Source organism: Anabas testudineus, chromosome 7, assembly GCF_900324465.2.
Source record: "Anabas testudineus chromosome 7, fAnaTes1.2, whole genome shotgun sequence".
NCBI classification, from domain to species: Eukaryota; Metazoa; Chordata; class Actinopteri; order Anabantiformes; family Anabantidae; genus Anabas; species Anabas testudineus.
In genome coordinates this window covers 17,337,818-17,363,461 of record NC_046616.1, presented here as the reverse complement: position 1 = coordinate 17,363,461, position 25,644 = coordinate 17,337,818, and the positions used below count along the sequence as shown (strand labels likewise).

At 42.1% G+C, this 25,644-nt stretch overlaps 1 protein-coding gene across 7 annotated transcripts in view; it reads right to left on the bottom strand.

Moving 5' to 3' along the window:
• The window catches only part of LOC113168028 (IQ motif and SEC7 domain-containing protein 1-like), an 80,137-nt gene that overhangs the window by 9,170 nt on the left and 45,323 nt on the right, over positions 1-25,644 (bottom strand). For 5 of the 7 annotated variants that reach the window (XM_026369070.1, XM_026369064.1, XM_026369065.1 and 2 more), the window contains 6 exons: positions 4,826-5,105; positions 3,246-4,525; positions 2,318-2,479; positions 1,992-2,114; positions 1,473-1,639; positions 869-1,008 (listed from right to left, as the gene is read on the bottom strand). In XM_026369070.1, coding sequence (XP_026224855.1) covers positions 869-1,008; positions 1,473-1,639; positions 1,992-2,114; positions 2,318-2,479; positions 3,246-4,525; positions 4,826-5,105 — 2,152 coding nt within the window. Of the gene's footprint in view, positions 1-868; positions 1,009-1,472; positions 1,640-1,991; positions 2,115-2,317; positions 2,480-3,245; positions 4,526-4,825; positions 5,106-5,620; positions 6,032-10,248; positions 10,588-25,644 lie in introns of those variants that run through there. The other 2 variants (XM_026369068.1, XM_026369067.1) reach the window with 2 other exon arrangements.

Genomic DNA, 25,644 nt, shown 5'->3' with positions numbered 1-25,644 from the left:
TTGGAATGAAAACATAACCCCCCCTTCGAAACTCACTCTGTGCAGCACTAGTGCACCTGATTACTCTGGAGAAGAATTCCAATGTGGTTTCTGTGTTAAAAACGTTTTACCAAGTGTCCTCCTGGGCTTTTAATTCTGCAGCTAAATGGCGACGACGGATCATTTTTCAATACATTTAAATTATTACAATTATTTCTGGCAGTGCAGGAGAGATTCCAACTTACTGGAAAAAGACTGTAACAAAGTCCTCCATGCAAGACAAACCTCACCCTGAGGCTGTAGGTTAATCACACTTGTAACCTTCACACATGAAAGAAACATCGGGGCCTGGAGAATAATGCAGAATTGCTGTTTTCCTGCTCCTGAGATGCTGGAGCTCAGTCAGAACTAAATTTGATAATAGATCTGTTTCAGTTTTATTAAAATGAATCAATGAGTTGTTGCAATGTAACGCATGCTACTTTCGTAAAGAGTGACGGCATTGCAGTATTCAAGAACTGTAACTACTTCTCCCTCTGAAACTATGTAGAGACTATAATGTGCTAAGGTGGCAGCAAGCGCCCATTTTTCTTCAGACTACAGCTCTGGGTGACATTTCTCAAGGGCTCTGGGTGTGTTAAAATCACCAGCGTGAAGGTCTACGCCCAGGTTTGAGATTCACAAAACAATAAGCCTCTGCTTTTGTTTTCAATTTTTCAACATTTAGGGTTAGTAAATCAAAAGAGTCAGTTTATAAAGTATAGAAAGTAACTATGGTAACGCTGTACTGAATACAGATATTTCTACACCGTGTACAAAGATGTCTCTATTACAACCGTTGTTGGTGATAAAAAACAATAAATCAGAACAGATTATGAGTATTACTCACTGGTTTCTTTCCCACAATGAGCTTCTCAACCTTCTGCACCTGAGACACATGGTCTTCGTTGGTTTTCAGCTCTCGCTTTCGGATCCTCTCATAGATGCCGACTAGAGTCTCCCTGGGTATGTCCTCTCCATCGTCCACACCTGCGACAGATGGAAGAGCTGAGTTGCAACGTAAAAGTCAAGTGCTGAATTAAAGACTTGAATTAAACCCTCCTCGAACACAGATGTCTAAAAGACCCTCCAATATTGTTGACATCGTGGTTAAATCGTAGGTGCATGCCAAGCTGATCTCCTCGTTTCTGCTCACAGTCAGAAACGGCATACGTCCAAATGGAGCTTCTTGGTCACACTCTTACTAAGACTAACAAGACTCACATTTGCATTTAATAAATCACCTTTTTTTTTTTATGAGCATTTACTCAGAGTACAGGCGTTCTCTGTTCTGAGAGGTAGGACTAATGATCATTTAACCGATGACAACCTACAAGTAAATTACTTTCATGTTGAGACAGAAATATAATGTTATATATGTCCTAAGGTGATTTTTGCATGTTTATTATCCCTAAAAAAATAACACATCGACAAAAAGTTGTTGGTTTTAATACCTCTTAGATTCTTGATAAAGTCCTCCAGCTTCATCTTCCTCTCAGGCTTGACGTTGGGACTGTACATATCAGTGTTGAGAAGGATAATGGCAAAGGCCAGGATGAAGATGGTGTCAGGGTTCCTAAACTGCCGCACCACTGTGGGGTTACAGATGCAGTAGCGCTGGCTGGAGACAAGAGGGGGGGGGGGAAAACGAACAGTACAATCAAGCTTAGAGTACAGAACTCACAACAGCGATTAGTGAGCTTTGCGCCTGAAAGAAGAAGCAGAAGTTCTCATAATGTTGCAATAATTATCTAGACAACACAGCTGTGGGGAGCGTGAGCAGCAATTACCTCAAAAGTCAACAAAGATTTGCATGAAATGTTTCCAGTGTTCTGGCTACTAATCATTTTTACACTGTGTGTTTTTGTGGCACTTACATTTTAGGAAATATATACTCAGGTTCTATGTAATGATGTAATGATCATTACTATTCCTGGTTAGGCCTAAATAATCCCATGCTAAAGTGATATTACCTGAAGGCTTCGATGAGCCGCTCCACCTTCTGGGCCTCTCCCTGGACACGGATGTGGTTCTGAAATTTCCTGAGGGCCTCATCCAGCTCCATGCCCTGGAAGTCCATTTCATCTACCACACAGCTGGCACATAAGGAGATGGAGAGAGAGAAAAATTAAATCAAACACTTGTGCTCAGCACCAATTCTTTTTATCTTAAATGACTTTGTTGACCCAGATTCTATTATGGAGCACATGTCAGCGCTTATAAAAGAGGATGTTACAAGGTTTTTAATCCTACTTGTGCCATGATTCTAGGGAAGATAGGGGGAAAACATTAAACTTACTCTAAGACATCTCTGTTGAACTGTTTTTGGCGGTTTCCGAGGAATTCTCCAATCATCTGCCTGCTCAGCCCCTTCCTCTGCAGAAGGAAGTGAGCAACACCGACTGGTGTGTCCGGGATGAATCCCCTCTCAGTCAGGTACTGTATTCCCTTCTCCGGCTTCCTGAAAGATTCAACATGGATGGTATATTTTGGATTTCTGAACAGATGCAATTACACCTGTGGAGAAGATTTCATGACTCATTGATCAGTTAAAATACTCATTTTATATACATATTATATGCGCTACTACTCTGGGTCACATAGACTCCAGCTACAATAATCATCTGAACATAACATTGTTTACACTGTATTTCAGATCAATTGTTGTTGTTGTTACTCATATTTACACACAGTAGGTAAGGTACAGCAGTGACATTTTCCAGAATAACCATTTAACTGTACATAGAGTCCCCTTATTAACTGCAACACATGTAAACAGCTGCACACTGAACAAATTGCATAAGATCGACATTGTGTCAGAGTTGCTTAAATAAGACCACAGACCTAACACAAACACAGCATCTTCAAGTTTCTTATGAATGGCACGCCTTCGCCATTTATTAGTTGTGTACAATTGAGTAGTACAAGTATGATGTCTGTGCTTGTGCTCCAGTCTCTCACTGACATATTAGTAGTTCAAAGAAACACAAAGACAGATCATGCTTTTAGTAAATGTACTACAGACAAATTAAACGATTCATAACTCTAAAATCATATATTTTAGTAGTATTGAGTTAATAATAATAGAAGTGGTTACAATTTATAGTGAAAAACAGCAAATGAATGATTTTCCAAGAGGCTCCCCTATTATCTTGTCCACTCCCTGAGGCATTAATCACTCCGAACAGAGCGGTCAAGCGCCTGCTCCATCAGAGCTGAGTACCTACTTGTTGAAGAGGTTGAGGCCGATGCGATAGTGTCTCTTGCGTATAACATCATTACTGAAGATGGGGGAGTCCCAGCTGTTGCGAGTCTCTTTGTGGTAAGTCTGCTTGCTGAGCGCCTGCTCTCGTAAGCTGTCTCTCGACGAGGACTCCGAGCTGCAGTTGATGGTGTCGTTAGAGTTGGACGTGCTGTTGATGCTGTCGTTGTCCCCATCGGAGAAGTCCGACTCTGATTTACTCTGTCTGTTCGCTGAGCCGTTGATAGCCAGGTGGCTTTCCAGCTGGCGGTGGCGATGGCGCAAAGGTGCATCGTCGTCACGGGAGGGAGCTCGCGGCGGGGGCCCATGGGAAATGTGTTTAGGGCTCGCTTGGGATGATGTCACAATGTGGCCGTGTTGTTCGTACACAAGCGGCCGTTTGACAGAACCTCGGTCTGACCGGTCACTAAGCTCTGCAGAGCTGTCACTAGGAGGTTCAATGGTCAACAAAGGAAGATGGTCCATTCTGAGACGCTGCTCTTGGCACTCCAGAGAAGGCGTGCTGCGGCAGCTCGTGTCTGTGTCACGACCCTCATCTTTTGTGTCAATAGGCCAGTACTCCTGAGAGGAGTTGACTGACCGCAACCTCAAGTCTGATTCTGTGCTGGAGGGCTGGTCTCCTGACCGCGACAGAGCAATCGATGGGGACATGTCCTCCTCATCAATGAACAAGGTAACATCGCTGTATGTTGCCAACGTTTCATCGTGCATGCGCCCAGCGACCCTACGGTGGGACTTCACCTGATAGGGCACTTCCCTCTCCACTTCGGAGCAGCTCATGGCCTCTGGGTCAGGACCCTCATCCCCCTGGAGGCTGCGACAGTTCAGTGCATCATCTATCGACTCAGCCAGAGATTTGACCTGCCGGGAAAAGGCATCTTCCAGCTCCGTGATGGCATCTGTCAAATCACCCTGTGGGGCTTGGTGAGACGCCATATTGGCCTGCTGGTGAACCTCTATATCTCCACATTCAGACGGCACCATGGACAGTGGGGTGCCATCCTCTGTCATTGACACCTGTCTCCCTTCAAAATAGGAGCTGTGCACTTTCTCAGGCCCCTCAAACGAGAGCTGCATCCTCATATTGGAGAGAACAATACGTCTAGACATACGGTTCTCAGACATGGAGCTCCTGAGACGTTCAAAGTTCTTGTTCATCTGATACTGCCGGAAAGCTGTCTGGATGGTGCGGGCCGCATGCCGAGTTATGAATCGTCCACCATATTTTCGCTCCAGCATCTCCACCTAGAGAGAAGATTAATTCTACTGTCATCAATGCAATATAATTGGTTTTCATAGCTTTAGATAGGCTATAAAGTCATCATTGGATGTCACCGATAATTAGTTTTTCCTAGTTGCCAGTGGATCTGTGCCAATGCAACAATAATGCTGCTTTATAAGCTTTATGCTGGCACCCAGCTGTGTTTCTGAGAAGCAACCGATGCACATTTTTATTTTTAACTGCACATAACACTTGTTATCTTAGGAAAAGCAAACAAAACCAACTCCATATGACAGTATACAGAAAAGCTACTACTGGAATACCTGTTTGTCTTGGAGGTCAGCTGAGAGTTCATAGCTTTCAGAGAGTGAGCGTGACCGCTTGATGGCCTCCTCCTCAGCCTGCTTACGGAGGATGGACTGTGAGTGCTGGAGCTTGGGCCGACGGGGCCTCTGAGGCCCAGGCTGGACCCCGTGGCTGTAAAGAGGACTGTCAAATCGGTCAGGGCTAATGGCCGAGCCATGCGTCACCGGGCCCTGTCCATAGTTGGCTCCGCCATCCAGGGAAGGGCCACTCTCACTGGGTCGTCCATCCCCTTCCACACTGCAATGAGAGAACAAAAGGGATAGTTATAGAGTCTGTCATCTTCTGTCATAAACGAAAGTTAGACCATGATAATTAAATGTTTGATTCACAATGTGATTGTGTTGTTATCACAGCTGTCTGTCTGATACTCCTTATGAAATGGATTTTAGCTTCACCTTGAAGCCTTGATATAAAGACTAAGATAAAGTCAAGTCTCTGATATAGAATATACAAACAGTTATGCCATTACAGAGAGAACTGCAATGTGATACTTAAACTAAGCCATTTATGTGACTTGCAGATTCTGCAGGTTTACAATAACACTAAACACCACATTTCATTCACCCATAACTCGACCAATACTGGTATATAACTCTGCAACAATTACAGTCTGCCATAGAATTTGCTGTGCTACATTCAGCAAATACAAATGCCACGTACACACTCTGTCCAAACATTAAACACATTCAGTCATCTGTTGTACTTGTGGAACTACATGTCACTCAGTTAATAAGGAAAAAAGGGTTACTCACTCACTCTTACATTCTGACGCACTACCAGAGGACTTCTTACTGCGAAAAGACCGTCTATTTTCTATAAAGTGCCAACTCTTCCTCCATATCTTGTCCACCATTCTTTCAGTCAAGTGAAGTCCAGAGTACACAGGCTCCTCCAGGAAACTAATGTTTATGCCACCTTTAGAGCCAATCAGTGACCAATGGGAGTTGCATCATGTTTGCCGGAGCGAAGACAAACTGTCCAATATGTGTTACAAAGTCCGGTTTAGAGCAGAAAGAAAGCAAATACAACTCTAGCTGTCCATTAGCAATAGTAGATGTGTGGGTGTGTGTGGCGCCCACCTGCTCAGTAACTAACATTACTTTAATTCACATTTCCTCTCCCCCCCGACACAGAGCAGTCACTGTTCCCTGGCAGTCTAATGTGTTTGAACTGTGACTTGACACACCCATACAGTGCACACAAACCACTTCCTTCATTAGACAGCTTCAAATCAACATTCAACGTTCAACCACAACAGCTTGTGAGCCGACAGCGACCACTGCTGAGCAGAAAATAGTGGAACTGAATATGGTCAGAAGTTCAAACTGCAGGTGTTTTGGTACATTTTTTCAATTTAGTAAAGTTTGGTCTTAACATAGTATAACAAAATAGTAATTTGTGTTTATCTATAGCCTTTGATTATAGAAAGACTATTAGAAATATCTGTGTTTCTGTGTTTCCTCAGTTTCCTCAGTCTAATACAATGCCTACTTGTTGTTTAGCAAAGTTTAAATCTAATTCACAATTCCTACAACTTGTCCCTTTATGTGTGCTGGTTTCTGTCCAACAATAAAAAAATAAATAAATACGAAGTAATACTGAAGAATAAAACTAAGATTATGCTGAGACACAATTACAAATATAATGCTGTCAAAGAGCACATAATATTACCAAGTAAGTAAATGCTGACTGCACAACAACGAGGTCAAAAGAGAAGCTCTTCATACTGCTGCAAACATAAGATCTCAAACATAGTGGGTATTTTAATGTTGGTTGTATTTTTGATTTTATCTTCTCACTGATTTCTGACCTGAATAAAGTCAGGATGAAAAGCATTTGGTTTGGGCCTATATGACTTGAGAGGAATAGAAAAACATATAATTTCAATTGAAATAGTGGATGTAAGAGTAGATGTGATGTGTAGTTTTCATAGCCAAAACACTATGTAGTCTGTAAAAGATTCTTGTCTATGCTTGTGTTAATGTCCATTTGTTGGTAAGTTAGGCCACTAATTTGATTCTGGCTGAAATAACTCAACAACTATTTGACAGATTGCCATGACATTTAGTGCAGACATTTATGTCTCACAGAGGATGAAACATGATGACAGATCCCCCAGGGTTTCCTCCAGGGCCATCAGGTCAGCTTTTACTACTTTCGTTTATGATCAAATACCTACAAGGCTAACCACACTGCCATCAGCTTCAGCTGAAACTAAGTGCAGATAGTGAACATGTTTAATTATGTTGTTTTGTTTTGTTCTCAGTTGTACTATTTTGTTGGGAGTAATTGTCTTTCCATTGTTTTGCCTAATTGCTTGTGTAACCATTTGTGTGTCATGTGACAATGTAGCTGAGGGAACGAGAATAGAGTCGACATGACATAACTGAAAAACACAATAAACTACATGTTGCCTTTAATGGCTACTAGATTGCTCCTCAGGGATTTGCTCCCACTGCGTCACCTCCAAAAACATCCACAGCGCAAAGTCAAACTCTAGCTATTGCCTTTAATGGGATCTAGTGCCAGCATCTTTCTTTCCATTTTGTTATCTTACTTTGCTCATGCGAGCATCCAGACTGTGACTGTGGCTGTGTGGAGGAAAGAGTAAGTGCTGCAGTACCTTTTTGCTCTGAGGCCAGTTGCTCATGATGGACTGGAAAAAGAGGAAAGTGAAGTAAGAAAAGCATTGTAAAAGCTGATTCTTAAAGCTGGCATGTATTTTGAAGATAAAAAGAAGGTGTGAACTAGAAGAGGCGCGGGAAGTTAAGATGACGTTATTCCATAGAAAAGCTAGACACGACTCCACGTGGCTCAGAAAAAACGAAAGGATCATGCTCTTATCAACATTTTGGGATGAAGCAATGAAGGCTGCTGTACGACCACTTCCAGTCACAGTACAGCTCTTGGAATATGATGTCCACTGTTGTCTGTCCCTCTGTCTGGCTCTTTATCCACCAGGAGCCCCGCTAGGCATGGATAAGCAAGTCAGCTCAACTGGCAGTGATTTTGAGCTATGGGATCCCGGGATTTGGGGGGTGGCTTGAGGGGGGTCCCACCATCTCTTTCCTCCCTCCTTCCCTCTCAACACATCCTGAACAAACAGGCCCAGGCCCCTGTCCAGGCCTCAACTTATTCCATCAGTCAGACCTGAGGGAGAAACATTCCTCCATCCCGGAAAAGACGAGTCACAGCTACAGGAGTTCTGGGAATAGAAGACGGCTAATGAAGTGCAGGCCAGAGCCACAGAGGAAGAGAGTTGCAGCATGGCACTACATAACTCTCAAGCTAAGTCACAGAGAAGTCTACTGCTAAGTAGTTTTATGTTATTTCAATCAACTTCAATTTATTTTTGTTGTTGTTATCTGAAACATAAGAACTTGAACCACTGAAATGAGCAATATTCCAAGTATTTTAAATGAGAAAAACATGTTTCCACAACCAAAATATTTAAATGTACAAAAGTAAATTGTGCATTTACAATATGGTATGTATTGCATTGCTACTCTACAGTTCTGCATCAAGTTTTTTTCTCTTTACTTAACCAATTAACCGACTAATGGAGGGGGTTTTATAAAATGTCAGCATTTGAACAGAAAGTGTTATAACTTAAGAGTGTAAGTCACCTGAGTTCGAAAAGCAATGTTGCCCCAGCAACTCATTACATCCTCTCGTGTTCAGGACTAACATGGTTGCTAAGTAATGAAGATATGTTTATGATATGCTTTGATATTTAATTTTCTCCACAATAGCTTTTATGGAGGTGCTACAAGGGGAATCAATTTCTTTATTAAACCTCACTAATTAATATATGACAGTATGACAGCAAACTGTTTTATGTGTATGTAAACATATATTTGATTATATATACACACATGTATTTTATTATATATTTTATTTTATATGTATATAATCTCCACAGATCCACTTTCAAAATCACAATATTCTTGTCCCACATGCACTTGTGCTCCAACCACAGCAAAAGCAGATGTTTGCTCCGTCTTCATTTCAGTTCAAAGAGCTCCAAGTACAGATGCGTGCACAAGCCCTAACAACACAGACGTGAAGGAATTTTCAGGTAAACAGGTACAAGACCAGACAGTAACGTGATAAATGAAGTCCAGTGTTCTACCAGTAAACACTCAAATGTAATCATCAAACAAACTGATGATTTTTTCATGGCTATAAAAAGGCAGCAAGAAGGAGGTTGGAGATTTACAGTAGGACAAAGCTGCAAACTGGAAAGCTACAATGGCTGGCGGACTGACAGAATCACTCTTGAGAGTTTGCAGCAGACAGCATCTAGTTGACTCAGAAGACTCGCTCAGTTATGGTAACTACTGTAAATTGTATAATTTAGTTTGAGAGCTGTAGGACATGAGGTGCCTCTTCAAATCAAAGCAACTTGAATCTAATCCAAGCTGGGCAGAGACACATCAGTTACTGCAGTACAGTCATCCAGGTTACCTTACATCCAGAGCTCCAATCGCAACGTATTGAGGGTGATTAGCAGATGATTTGAACACTTTCACAGATGAGTGGAGGCAGCCACATTTGTACAGCATGAAGCCTGATGATTATAAACTGCCTTGTTTTAAACAGTGTTCGTAAGCTGATTTATAACCATGTTAAACAATAGCATAGCACATATGCAGCTCATTAAAAACATACTGCACCCTCAGTGTGATGAGTACTTGATTGATGTTTTGTTAACGCCATGCACATACTTGTTATTTAAAGTAATCAGAAATCAATACAGTTCTCCAGTTCCCTCCGCTGCCAAGCTTCAGTCTGTCTAAATCAAAGCATCCCTCCTCCTCCCTTCTGTCAAGACTCATCCGACAACAGCAACGACTACAACAGAGTCACTCTCATTATCTGTGAATAATGAATAATTAAACTGTTAATTAGACCTTCACACTACAGTCAGCACCTGCCCTTGATATATCCAGCTATGAAAATGCACACGGTCACGGCCAGTACGCAGGAGAGCCGCCACTCACCACAGGAATGCCCTTCAACCGAGCAGGGCCAGACAATCCAACTCACAGATGGATTCTGTACAGTAAGAATAAACACACCACCATAGGACACACATACAGCGACTCGGGGAGGGCACACGATCTGTTCTCCATTGTTAGGGGGTGAAAATTGAAATGGCAGATCCCGCTTTAAAATTCATGATCTTCACGACTTAGCTTGAAGTGTCACATCAAACCCCGTCACCTTCTAGTGTAGATTACGTGAAAACGCAAAAGAAGCGTGTGAGCCGTGTTCATTTTCTCACACACACACACACACACACACACACACACACACACACACACACACACTATAAAAACAAACCCACTCATATTTTGCACTCCCCTACTATTCTTACCAGCCATTCAGCTCCAGTTCCAGCAGAGACTGTGTCTTCTCAGAGTTACACTGCAAACACCACATGCTGGCTGATGTACTCCAAACATTAGCAATCCCCCTCACCAGTCCCCATTACTTCCTAAATGGTTTCTCTAGGAGGCAGACTCATCTCAAATCTGCCATCCGCTATAGCTTGCAGCTCACTGCTCCTCGCAGACAATCCCATTCCTTTGAATTGAGAAAGCTCCCTATGGATGGGAGGCGTACACGGCCAGCGCTAAGTGGCAGTCTGTAATCTCTGACAGACAAATGGAGCTCTTTCTTTTTCTCTTTCTTCCTCTCTGTCCTCGGTGTGCCGGCCTGGTAGGAGTATAAAGGGGGCGGAGGCAGGGAGACAGGGGAGTGTGGGTTTCTGCCAGGCCTTGAGCAGTATGGAAGGGGGCGGGGTGCAGGGAAGAGGGTGTGAGATTATAGTGACTCTGTAGCTGGGTAGAAAGAGAGAGAAAGGGATGAAACCCTTCTTGCACAACACCCTTCATGCTGGAACGGGACACACAAATGACCCCTCATCAGCCGACACTGAAACGGGAAAAAAAAAAAATCATGTTTTTCAAGCGTGATATCAAGGAGCGTGCAAAGTGAGAGAGGTTTAGGAATAACGTATAAAGCCAGGCGCTAAAAGCACAGAGAGGCGGGATGGGGACAGAGTGACAGCTTAATCCAGTTAGGTGAATATAGTTAAAGTAGATATTTAGGAATTCAAAGGAAAGAAAAGGACAAAGCACAAGAAGACAGTTGCATAAACAAAGAGAGACCGTAGTTAAAGGAAAAATGGTTTGGATGTGTTTGAATATCAGAGGTACTTTTATTAGCTTTTTTTTGCACAGGAGAGAAGGGACTGGGTAGAGTGGGTAGAGATGGCAAATACAAGAGAGCACCTCTATTAATAGAGCCTTTCAGGGTTGAGAAGTGACTGTAAAGATTAGCTCTAAGAAAAGAACCAGAGATGATTCTGCATCTCTCAGCTTCAGAAAAATCACACTACTGTACCTCCTGCAAATCTGCATAGTTTGATGTCATTTATAATGTTTATACAGATATAAATGCCACCCATGTTGCACCATCACTGCAAAGCTGGCCAAGATTTCCATGCAAAACGTTTAGCAGCAGGCTCTGCATTCGCGGTGCCTTGTTTCTGGACTTCACAGTGTTGTTGAGACAGGCCAGAGACTAATAATCCCTTTGAGAGCAGGGGGTTGGGGTAAACTGCCCCCAAGTCAAAGGTATTTTCTATCTAATGACAACAGGCACAGGAAACAGACCAGAATAGCTCCCACATGGAGACAGTTTACAGGGACACCAATCACCTAGACACACACACACACACGAGTGCGCGCGCACACCAGTGTCTGGAGGGAGATGTTGACGTGCCCTAATTACAGGCCCGAGTCCCTAAAATGATCACCTTCTCCGGACGGGTCTTATCTGCAACGTCAAATGAAACACACAGGATGAAGCAAAAGCAAAAGAAAGAGTAACTCAAAGGAGGAAAAACAAATCTGTGTCATGAATCACAGCAGTGGATGTGCACAGGCTTACTTGTAATGTGTGACTCAGGCGTAATCATTATTTGCAGAAAGCCAGGCCGACAGTGACTGGCCAACTGATCTATTTCAGTTACAGACCTTGGCCCTGTACCCTGGTGACTACAGCTGCCAATGCCTTGTGGAGCTGCAGACCCAACTTGCAGAAATCACCTATCATACAAACGCTGCTCGTGCTTTTCTTTTTTTCTTCTGTAAGTGTGTTTCCTAACAAACACTGTTGAAGAAGACATAGAAGCTGCAAAGATGGAGGCAGCCATTTAGATTGCAGATTTGAAATGTGTGTTAATACATATTATTGTCAGCGTAGGCTTTTGTTTTGCTAGCAGGCCACAGGGAGTGACTAACTACAGTTTATTTGTCTGGGAATTAGATATTAAGTAATATCATGTTCTCATTTCGAAAGCAGGCATGTGACGCTTATAGAGCCCCAAACCTGCCATGATTGTTTCAGTATGGGGCTCAGGGCCAGCGTCAGTTTAAGCATTTAGGGATGACGTTGCCAATGAATTCCAGGTAAAACAGAGCTGTGAAGGTCCTGTGTGCAGTTCCCTGCCTGTCTGCCTCTGTGTCTCTCTCTTTTCCTATTCTTGGGTTACGATCTGGTCTAGTCGCCCCGTCTGATGAAAGCCCACTCCATCTCCAGAGTCCTCCCTGCACAGTACTGCACAATGATGTCATTGAGAATTCCAAGCAGAGGCCCAGTCTCTCCTCATAAAACACCATTTCTTCAACTCAATACATATGGTCCCTCTGTATTTCAGCTCCTACTCTACTATGCCCCCTCCCCCTACTTTCTTGTTTCACAGTTAGGAAAGTTAGACACAGTACACTTGGGCCAAGGCCAAAGATGCATCCGGAGGTCAGCTACACGCGGACGCCTCTATCAGGTGCATTCCCACAGTAGTAGTACCTGAATATTATCAAAAGAACACAGGCTTCGATTTTCCCACAGTAGAGAGTATTTTAAAAAATACAGGGCAAACCAAAAGATAGCAAAAGGAACGAGAGGGGAAAGTGATAGCTTCCTGGAAACTTGGTCACAAGATTTTGGCATCGTAGTCCCTGTCTACATGACATCATGCACCATTTCTCATTATCTACTTTGCGTGGATGCTGAGCAGCAAATGGAAAATAAAATGAAAACTCCGTCTTTGCCTGGTCTGGAAACAATTAGAACGGGCTGATGTCATAGTTTGATACAACAGCATAGTAAATGAAACGTAGTGGTCCGGGATAGCTTTGTGAACACAGAGGACCTTGTATAGGAGGAGAAAAAAAAAAAAAAAAGAAACACATTTTTCCTGTAAATTCTCAGGAACAAAGAATTTCTGTAAATAGGAAGAATCTGGCAGCAAATGTATAAATAGAGCTGAAATGAGAGTAATTAAAGGATATGCTGCCTCTGCTCATAATATCCTGGCAGCAAGGCTGGAGCAGATGTGTTGCCTGTGAGATACTGTGGGAATGATCAAAGATCATCAGTGGAAAGTGATGTCTGAGAGGCTTTTTCCTTTTCATACACCACTGAGCAATTCAAATCTGGACAGAAATAATCTTTAGTCTAGACACAAGAAGACCAAAGGCCAAACTGGAGACTGTATTAGTGATCACTATTTAAAATAAAACACTATACTGAAACAACTAAATGTTTCTTTTTTAAAGCTTTTTAGCACTAACTTAAATGTGTTTGTAGCACCAAGAACCTGAACCTGTCAAACTTTGATATATAAGGAAATACACATCTTCACTGTCTTGTCAGTTGTTAGATGAAAATATTGATACCACGAAATATGAAGCTTCAACAAGGAGGTGGTTAGTGTGGGTTGGCAATAAATAAAAATAGTGGACAGTTGGCTAGCAAATACACCATCGATTTTACACCTGACCCAATTTGTTCAGTTTAAATGTGCTTGAAGGTTTTTGTTTTTCTTGGACGGGCCCAGTCTAACCACTGTCTGCTTCCATGTCCAGGTAGAAAATGATGGTGGATTAGGAAAAAACAGCAGCTTAAGGGAGCAGCTCTAAGAAAATACTTCCTCGTTTAAATCCCAGTCTTGTCATTTTTGTTTTACATGAAAAGGAATCAGGGAAACATGACAAATAATATTCTTCTAGCATCACTGCTGAAATTTGGGTATAGCATATGTTATTGGCACGGGAATCGACGTGAAATGACATCCAGTCCTACACCAACCACTCTTACAGTGTTCCCACGTGTGATTAAACACTTCTGACATCTCTTTTTCAAAATGATTAACACACAGGCTGAAACGGAAGATGACTGGCAAAAAGTGAAATGTGTTTGCGAAGTCCTCTATGACTAACAAGACACTGAAAAAATGCAATAAAAACAAATACTTCTCTCAAACAATACAACTTGTGGTTAAACTAATCTAGTCTTTGAATCAGCCATTACACAAGGGACAACGAAATACTAAATGCAGCTTTCAACATCAACCGCTTCAACCTTAATTTGAACCATATGCCTGTGCCATTTGTTAATACTTTACATCGTTTGATATCAAACCCCGCTGCACTCTGCATCTGCACTTTTCTGAGATGCCCTGTTGAAATATTGTAAAACGTCCGGATTCTTTTTACACTTGTGTGCAGATCTTTCTGGGTCCATGCACTGTCTTCAGCACTTACACTAGAGCATAGCATTTGTATTGTACTCTTTTGAAATTAACTCTAAATCACAAAACCTCAAACTAACTTTCAGATTTCATTCCATCTTCTAGTGTTCCTGCTCAGAATATAATTATCCAAGTTCCTTCTATCAGCTGTCAATATACTGAATCTAGTAAAGTTTTGGGACTTTGGATGACATGAAGATGAAGAACACCGCGTCGCTGTTTAACGCCTTTGCAAGAGAAGACTTCCGCTAAGAAGGCGATGATGAAAGATCAAGTGGATTTCACTTTATTTCATTTAGGGCCCCTTGGCACTTGAGAAAAACTGTAACGCAACACCAAAACAGCAAGTTTCTGGGTGGTTCCTGTTCTTTCTGTGTTTGCATGGGTTTCATCTGGTTTCCGCTCACATTCCAAAGACATATGCAAGTCAGGTGGTTTGGAGACTCTCAAATTGTCCATAACATGAGAATGTGATCCGTCCTGGTCTCTTATCTGCCATCCTCAAAATGACTGAATGAGTGAATAAAATGCCCCCACCCCTTCAGATGGAAAACAAACCTTTACTTACTTTACTTACCTTCGCAAACCTTTCTGCTATGTTCAGTCAAAAATACATTGCACAGGACTTCAAAGCATACGACTGCATGCATATGCTATCTCAGTATAAAAGGCAGACAGAGGTCATGTATTGTGTCTGTTATCATTATTAGAATCTGGCCCTGTTTGTCCATTTACAATATTTTCCTTTGAGCTCACACCATTTCCAGACACCGTATTTCTCTGCAGCGCTTCACCGTAGCCCCTCCCCAGCAGAGAAACACACTGAAGCACTAAAGCACTTTTCTCCAACTAAAAATAAACCCATGTGAGGTGACACACTCATTCTGGTAAACACTCTAAGACCGAGATGAACAATACTATGAAGAAGAAGCAGAAGAAGAGGACACGTTAACACGAGAGGATCGCCGTTGAGTGTCCTGCTGATGTCGTCTCATTATCTCTTCCTTTGTGGTAGATCAGTGGGCAGTATTTTCAATGACCCTTCTGAGATTCTGAGGTCAACTGGAAAACAGTGCGAGACTTTGACAGTGTCTGCTGTGGTTAACGCCCCAAACAGCCCAGACTGTGATGTGACAAAGGCCACAGTGGGTATAAATACTTACACTGGTCATGATGGTCTGGGGAGCGTGACGCCACAGACATACTGACAAAACAGACCTGACAGAGCCCTTATATGACTCTCTGAGTCCACAGCGGGCTTCAGCATGGCAGTGCCACCCACTGGTTAGAAATTACACTACACACTCCACTGAAGACATACACTAGGCCTGCGGGCAGACATGTGTGGCAGAGATGGCATTCTGCACTAGTGAGGTCACAAGTGTTTGTCATGCTTGCAAGTAAGCAGGGTGGCTGGGTTATTCGAAGGCACCAGAATGTAACACACCATCCTTTTCCTGGCTGGGAGATGTAGGTGGGTGTGTGGAGGGGCTGAAGCAATAATCTATTTGAGGCTCGGCTGGCCTCACACCTGTCTCAAGTCACACAGAGAAAGTACTGGTTTACATGCGATATGTGTTGAGGAAGATGTCAACATGTGTTCATCACATTCTTCTTCATTACCAGTTTTTTTCACAGTTTCCTTATTCTTTTAATGCAACAATATGCTTTGTACACCCATTGGCCATTTTAGTAGGTGCTGAAAAATCAGCCGTGACAGACCTCTGTAATATTATCTAATGCAATCTAATACTTCAGCTCTGCCAAAAGAGGCCACCTTGTTTTGGCCGCCTTATTTAATACACCTCGTAATATGATGCACTCTAGTATAACTCTACCACTTACTATGACCTCAATTATAAACTAATTTGTAGAACTTCACCTTCTGACACAAAAACGATAGAAGAAATGACAACCATGTAAAAGTACAATTCATGGCAAAGCATCTGTACTACATAGCATTAGATTATAAAGGTGTACAGGGAGTTTATGATTTTTTAAGAATGCAAACAACCACAAATACAAGTAAGTATGCAAGTTTTTAGAATACATATTCTAAGTATTAGAAATTCATTTCAGAGCGCTATGACCTTCATAGTGCATCTGCATTCCAAGCTAACAGCACAATGGTGGCCAATAAATCCTGAGACAGATTTGTGTAACATCAGCCACACACTTTTAATGTCATGTCTCTTTGCTGCTGACTCCAAAACGGATTTCCAAGAGCCATCCATCAACACGGCAATAACAAGAAACAGACATGTTCCTGAAATTATCATCTGTGTATGTGCGTATGTGTTTGTGTACATATGTATAAATGTTTGACAATGTAATCAATTTGAAGCCATGAACCTAATGACTTCATTGAAATGTGTAAATTGAGAGGAAGGTTTACAATGACAACAACTGCAGTTTAAATCAGATTCCATTCATTTCCGACTGCATCAGTGATCAGATAAACAGCTGGGGATCATACTGTGTTGTTTAATCATTTACCTCCCTCAAAAGATGTAATTAGTAGTTAAGAATGAAACGGTGATGTGGTTAAGAGCTGACTGTAATATATAGGGGATGAAACAACATGTCAGTGTAATCGATTACGTTGATGTGTTAAAAGATTTACATTTATCTGAAATTATACAATTACATTTAGTCATCTGAAATCATCTTTACAATGACAAGGTACAAGGTAAAGCAGGTTAAGTGTAAGGACAACTTGCCTAGGGACCCCTGCTGGAGGCCACAGCTAAAATGGTATTTTGTACTGTGTAATCTATCTTTTCTAAAAACCCCCTATGGACTGGTGTTGAAAATTAGCACGTGCTAACACACCTAAGCAATACATTTGGTTGTCCAATGTATATGTGATGTCCATATCAAATAAAAACATTCTGACATTCGAACCCCGGTCTCCTGCAAAGTTGGCTGCGTTTTTACCACTACACTATTCAGTGGTCTCAGGTTAACTCGGCAGCAACGTTAACTGTAGCTCTCTGAAATTAGGATTAATCAGGTTATTACATGTTTGCATTGATTAAAAAGTGACTTATGAAGGCTTGTTAATCTGTGCTATACTGAATATAGACTGAGAACACAAACACAGAACTTGTAAATGGTCTTAATTTTATTTGTTTAGTAAATAATCAAGCTCATTACATTGCATAGCGTTATTCTTTTGCATCATAGAGTCACATACGCATATGAATGTATCGCATTGAATTACACCACTCTGAATTGCACTGCATCAAGATTGGAGTGCAAATGGCATAGCAGTGATAGTTAAAGGGAAGAACCACAAACCCTCTACAGTCCTATAATACTCCGGCTGTAATGGCTTACATTCCACCACCACTCTCCTTTCCATAGACTGATGTCTAATCACTTTAACAGAGCGTGCTTTGCTTTGTTTCAGCTCTGGACTCTACAGACAGGATCCCAGTTACTTGCAGCCCTTCTCTGGCAAAACCAACAGTGTCACTGTGGCATCCAAAGCCCACGGCAAACACACTATGGCTATTGAGCCATGAGGAGAGCCTCCCGACTCGGCCCGCTAACCCTAACTGGCACAGGCCATTGTTTGTGTTGGCACTGCACATAAAAGCAGCATTTCTCATGTCAGCCTTGTCACTACGTGATCCCAGCATCCTAAGGAATTTCTTCTTTCAGTTTCTGCTCCACTTGGAAGTGAAAGCACAATATGCTATTTATTTTAATGGCCCTCATTAGGCTGACAGTGAGAGAATCATAGCAAACATAACGTTATCATAAATGTTATAGTGCCTATAACTGTTTGGACTAAATACAAAAGTGGAGGTGATAGATATGAGCATCACAATGAGCTCCAAAAACCTGCAGGTACAATAGTCACGTCACATATTTCAACATAGAAATGCAGGTCATGCCTTAGAAAAGCCTAATGATAGATGTCATTATATTTCAAGCCAAGTTATATCATTATTCAAATAATTAAATATACCCAACATGTCAGTTATAGTAAAAGAAATAAGACTACATGCTGTATGTTAAATAACTAGAAATTTAGTAGTAACTGACAAGCATATGTGAATGGCTGCATCAGGAACCCATCTATCAAAGGAAATCCTGGCTAAAATATTTGTTTTCTTTATTGATTAAAAAATAAAAAAATAAACTTTGTACATCCAACCTGCAGAAATCTATCTCTGTCCAGCTGCAAAGAAAACCCGATCACTTGTGTTTAAATATGTATGAATGCTACACTTGAAAGCACCTCAATAACAAACACACCATTACAAAGAAATAATTCATGGCTCCCATCACTCTTGTCTTTGCTAGACGTTCATGTCAGCGTTTGGGGAGGACGACATTGAGCTGCTTAGAAATAACAAATTAAAAAATTCTAGCAAATATTCATTCAAAAGTAACACAGACAACCAGGAAGCATTCAATCACAGAACAAAAGCAGAGAGACAAAGCAGTCATCCTCAATCTACATTCCTTTTTAGCAGGAATGTAAAAGGAAGCCGAGGAAACCTTTTTGTGCAGGTCACCACAGTGCTGAGAAATGAATTCATGTTGACATATTCCTGGGGAACAAGATATCCTGAGTGTGCAAGTTCCATTCATACCACATTTCCACAAGACCTGGTGGGTGCAAGTCAGCAGATCTTATGTTTCAACATACGCCCCATTTAGCCAGGCGAGGCAGGACACGAAGCCCGACTTTACGGAGAGACAAAAGACATTCTGGGAGTAAGAAGCAGACTCCGTTTCAGCATAATAACCCCTTGAGAAAGGGGATGTTTATTGTTTCATTTCTCTCCAAGCCTCCCATGGCCTCCGCTTGAGCCAGTGCCAAAGCATTTACAAGAAAAGGCAGTTACACAGGGGCATATGGATTAATGTACATGATAAACTACCTGACAGAGAAGCTAATGTTGTTTGGCTTCCATTTAATTCACACAGAAGCAGAGTTTATTGGTCGGTTTCTAGCCCCCATTGGAACTCAATAACAACACACGTTCGTCTGGAACAAGGGAAAACAACCAGCCGCCTGTGTCACGCACCAACATTAACCCAAAGGTTAAAGACACACACATGCACACACACACACACACACACACACACACACACACACACACACACACACACACACACACACACACACCGGCGCTGATCAAAGGAGTAAAAGTGTTAAAAACAAAAAGAAAAAAGAAAAATAATAATTCCTGTCATTACAGAGGATGGATTTCAAATGTACAATAAATCTGTCTGCTACACTGGTTGTAATCTTGGAGGTTTGATGGATGCTCCATTTATGTGCTTTATTGCCTGCCCAGGTCTCTGCAGAGCGGGGGAGCCCATCGATCTGCAGCTCCTCAATTACTGTACAATTACAATTAAAAGGCCCCATCCCAGCTCCCCCAGCACACAGGCTATCAAGCTGCATCTTTTGGTGGTTCGTTCTGTGCATTGCAAACTGTAACCATGTCAAAATACACGAGTTGTCAGTGTGAGAAATGCAGAACGAACTGAATGAAAGAACTGCTGTCCTTGGTTTTCCACTGGTACTTTACCTCCAAAATAAATAGGCTTTGAACGAGGATGTGGATTATCAGAAGGCAGAAAAAGATGCTTTTCTACTTCCCCATTTTCTGTTATCCTTCGAATGTTGTATGTTTTAACGTGCTGGGCTCTTCGGATTGAATGAAGACCTGCCTGATTCTGTCATTTTAATCAGCTGAACTTCCCAGCAGCCTCAAAAGTCAAGTCGAAAAACAGGAGGCTGTATCAGCAGAGAGTAATTCTCACACCCACGTGGTAATCTAAGGCCGACATCAAAATCAACACGGGCCACATGAGAATGTTTTCTCTTCTGGTGGAGTCCACTTCCTCAAGCTGCTTACGGGAGTTCACTCGGCCTTTAATAGATATGTTTTTCTTTTCTTTGAGATTTTGGCAGTATTTGGGATGGATGTATGGAGGGAGGGACTAGCAGCCAGGTACATTTGATATGTCTGCCTTATTACTACTATTATTTAGTAGCTTTTGCTTGAACGTATGGTTGAATTCCGACACCTAAGAACATCCGGATCAAACTAGTACAAATATCCGTATTTGTTAAAGGGATAGTTTGACATTTCAGGAAATATGCTTACTTGCTGAGAGTTTGATGATAAGATTAATACTCTTCTCATCCTTATACAAGACCTACATCGGGCAATGTATGTATAGTTCATAAACTAACACAGTACAAGCTGTATTAATATATTAATGTACATACAGCCAGTTCTGCACATAAAAATCTGTTGTATGTATAACAAAGACGTACTGTATACCCGCCTTTCTCACCTACTGTTTGTACATAACACTCGTGTGATGTGTTTTGTTATCTTTGCCCGGCTTGTCACGCGTTCGTGTCATTTTGTATTGTCCTTGATCTTGTCATTGTAAGTACATTGAGAGCCACTGGAAAAACAAAGTCACATTCCTTGTATGTGCAAACATACTTGTTAGCAGTGCTACTACTGATCGTATATTAATGTACCCTTAATTCATAGCTACAGCCAGCAGGAGCTTCACTTCAATTAAAATATTAACTGAAAGCTGTGGGAAACAGCCAAAGCTTAAAAAATAGACTTTTCAGTTTCTCATCCCAGGTGTTTAAAAAGTCCACTGAGTAAATAAAGGCAAATGCGTCACTTAAACCTTTGTAAACTGTCCAACATGCTACACAGATATTACAGAAGCAGCTGGAAGGAGCAGAAGGAGAAACACAGCGAGTCAGTAACAACGCAACATCCTCAAACCAAAACCCGACAACAGGATGAGATCCTTTTCCTCGTTTAACCTGTGAGTGTGACAGGTTCGCTTTATTGTCTGCTGGGCCTCCTGTCCAAGTCCATAAACATCTGTTCACCATAAGGTTAAGATGCTTTAAGGAGATGCTTGCTCTCGCTCAGCATCATGTTTAAGCAGCTCTCCAAAGAGATGTTATTTGAACAGTTTCCCGTGTGGGCACGATACAGAATAATGAGCAGTGCGTGCAGAAAACGCCAGTCCACCGTTTCTGCCATTACTTTGCATTTAATGATGAAACGCAAAGGAATTCTGTGCAATCAAAAGCAATTGAGATTCATAGGTGCCGCACGGTGCCTAATGATCCCAGAGGGCAATTCTGTCTTTATTTTGCTCTTCCACAAAACGTAACTCAGCAACGTCCTGCACCAGGACAACAAGATAACAATACAAATGACCTGATGGGGTGTAAACAAAGGACAGAGAAACAGGAGATGGGGGATGATAGAAATGAACCGAGGGAAGGACAGAGAGGAAAGGGTGAGTTGCGTGAGGTTTAAAGAGAGAGTACAGTGCAGCTTTGTATTCTCTCACCGCCGTTCTCACGTGCAGTATGACTGATGAGGGAGAGAAGCTGCCTCATACTCTGTGCATCTAATAAGCTCTGACGATGGCCTGGCTAAGCTATTCATTCTGCTAACAAGCCTAGTGACCCACAAGTACCTCATGAACAATTGGGGAAAAACAGATCATCGGAGGTCCTGCTCATAGGAGTCGTTGAAAAAGTGTCAACAGGATGCTTGACAGGAGCAGGAATGTGCTGCGAGTCAGAAACATGTCGGGATTGGAAATGGTGGCTCGACCAGGTCACAGGCACATAAATCAGAAAGAAGCTGAGCACCGAAAGGCCAAAAAGGCATAACTTCAGGGTTCTGTAGTTTATACCTCAGCTGGTGAATCAGACGTTTGCTTAATTCACAGCGCAGCTTGATAAAAATGTATTTCGACTCAGAAAATAAACACATACAACTCTTCTTCTCTGCTCACCCCTCCTCCTCCTGGCACTGTGCATCCGCGTGAGCGTGACATCAGACCACTGGCACCCCAGCGGACGAGCATCAACATACTTTTCCCACTCACACACTCACACATTCAGCGCAGTTTATTCTACATCATCTCTCATGTTGGGCAGCGTCTAATACCTATCTCCATTATTGACTGTTTTATTGATTTTGTTTTGTCTGTAAAATAACTGAAAACAACGCCTATCACAGTTTCCTGGAGCCGGGGGGGGGCTTTTTGTCATAACTGCTAATTAATTTTCCATCCAATCATTTCAGCTCTTCTCTCACATATGCACAGCGGCTCGCCACACACCTGCAGTGTCTGACAACTGTCTCCGCTACAAAAACCTATACGAACCTGCACTTCGCAGCCAGAAAGATCACACACACACACACACACACACACCTTTACCTGAGTACAACCCACCTACCTTCACACATCTGTCTCCAGGTTGGCACACGGCCTATGAAACGAGATCCTGGCTCTGATGACAAATGGCCACTGCTCTTCACACAACGCTAAGGTGACCGTGGTTACTGGAAAGCTGCACTAGCTCTGCCAGGCACAGGCAACTGGAAACCTCCATGTGACTGATTTATTCTCCACTAATCAGCACATTCTCCTAAACATCAATGAAAGGAGGAGGCTCTCCTCACAGAGCGCGCCCTCCCTCTGCCTCACTCGTCCTCTCAATCCCTCTCTTTCTTTCTTTCTCTCTCTCTTTCCACCATCAGCTGCCTTCTTGATTTTACCCCCAGCATGCTTCTATCCTACTCTCTGGTCATTTATTCAGCTGCTGTGCTGATGTTTGTGTTTCAGCGGGGACATGTCCAGAGCCTTTGTGTTGTAGCTCTACAAGGTCACGTATTGTTTTCTTTTTTTTCTCCCTCCCTCTTCAGGACACATGGCGTTGCTGAAGCAGGAATCTTTGTCTCAGCTAGAGAGACAGTTAGATAACAGGTCATCTAACAATCTCTTTGTGTGTTAGTTTGGAAATTAGAATATGACAGTTTGTTACATTGTTAAACACTTTTAATAGTCGATCACAAACGGGTGGAAATTTACCTCCGTGACTATATCTTACTTTATCACTCAGGCTCTTGCGTGGCATTTCATTCTTGAAGAGCCGACACTCTATCTGTACCACCTGTCCATGTTTGCTCAGCTTTTCTCTCCTGCTCAAGCCAGTTCTGTCCAGCTGGCCAGGATGACATAAAACACATAAATCAAAAAGAGCAGAGATTCACAGAAACCAGCGTGCACTTGATGCTGTGGCTTTCTACGACTTAAACAAAAATAAATGTGAGACGTACAGTTGTTTTTTTTATTTAGATACAGTATTTTCTGCTATAATGATCGTTTTGCTCTCAGGTAAAATCAAGATGATATCAGAACTGTTAAGTAAACCTTGGCAGTAAATGTCTATAGCAGCTATCTGGGAGACAAGCCAGAGAAACAGACTACAAGGCTGCAGCAGCCTCTGTGGGACTCCAGACAAGGCAAGAGCCCCCATCTGCTTTAATTTGTCTTCCCTCCACTCACTCGTGGCTCACAGTGGAACTCGGCGCTTTATTTGACTGAAATATCTCCTATTGTTTAATTTCTTAGTTCTCTGCCCTTGACCTACTCACAGTGGATTGTCCAAACTCATTTGACTGAGAGGCCATTAACGCACGGACAACACTGATGGGTAAATTTCCCAGTTTCCTCATAAAGAATGCTGCCATGACCATGGACTAGCCACACAGTGGGAGGGAGATTAACATAAGACCTCTATCAAGTTGTCACAGGAGATTTACTCAGACCTTGAGGCTTTTCTCTGTCCTGAAGGCTCTCTACCAGCAGATGGTGCTAGTGCACAGTCAGTGCTACACAGAGACTGACATAGGACTTTATCAAGAGGGGGCAAGGAAGCAAGCTGATATAAAGCAGAGCACCAGTGGGAGGCTTATTGTAGTTAAAAGGGGAAAAATGTGCATAGACAAACAAGTTACAGGCTCCAGATTGTGAAGTGAAAGAAACTTTATGCTGCAGTTCCCAAGGGGGCTAATTTATGCTGTAGGTGGACATGTTCACGTCTGTATGAGGAGTCAGGGTTGATCTCTTGGTCTCATTTGTCAGAGATGTCTTGCCAATTTCAGCCTTGAGTGGTCCTTATTTTGAAAGGAACTGTCTCCACTCTGGGTAATAAGCCCTGACACTGTATGCAAGCTGAGGAGGGTCTGCAATACATCCCTACTACTATTATCAACAATAATGATACTAATTAGTCATCAAGTAGTAAATGTGCACCACTGATTAATTTGATCTCTTAATCTGACTGTATAGCAACAATGAACCTCAGTGAATGATCCAACTGAGACATACAATAAAATCATCTGACTATCGACGTCTGAGTGATGCAGGAATTAGATGTGTCTCTGTCAATGATGCCTTGTAGACTGAAAGCAGGATTTATCACAGTTGGCACAAACATGCAAAGATCTTCAAGGCCAGTTGTCAAGGCAACAGCTAAGGTTGAAAAAAAAAAAAGGCACTGTCCATACCATTAGAAAGTATAGATGTATAGATAAAAGTGTGTTTATCCAAAAGTCACAGGCCTGGATTTTACACACAGCCCAAAGCAATTAGTCCAAGCAGGATAAACATTTAACTTTAATGACTGTTTACCAGTCGCACTCTCAGCTTCCCTGACAGCCTGGTGATTTCACTCTCATGCAGGGACCCGTGCAAATCTCAGTCCCACACAATGAGAGGGAGGCGAAAAAAGAGACAGTTTATGACCAAATATTTATATATTTATCTTAACCTCTGCTTTTAATCAACCTTAAACAACACAGTGGGAGACTTCACAGTTCCTTCTGAGTTGTCCTATAAATGATCTATGAGCTTATTACATTGAGAATCGAGAATCTTGGACAATGATTTTCTAGTGTTTAGTCCTTTGCCAAGAGCAATATTTTATCTATTTATTCACATATTCATTGCAAACTGAGACAGAGCTGCAAACCCCCAAAGGGGATTCTGTTTTATAGAGTAAGTGCTCTGTGCCATTATCAATTCCTCCCATCCCTTAACCCTTCCCCACCTTGCTCATTGTTGACAAAAATCAAAACACACTCTGACAAAGCAGTCCCTCATTATCCAAAGAAAAATCTTGATGGATTAGCAGCAATTACCAGTCTGAGCTTTGGAGGCTCAGCGCGTTCCCAGATGAGCGTCATCTCTACGTAGATACAGCGTTGAAGCTGGAGGACAGTATAAATACACTAATTCCCATTCACAGCGAGGTACCAAGAGAGATAAATGATAAAAAAATGTTGACACCCA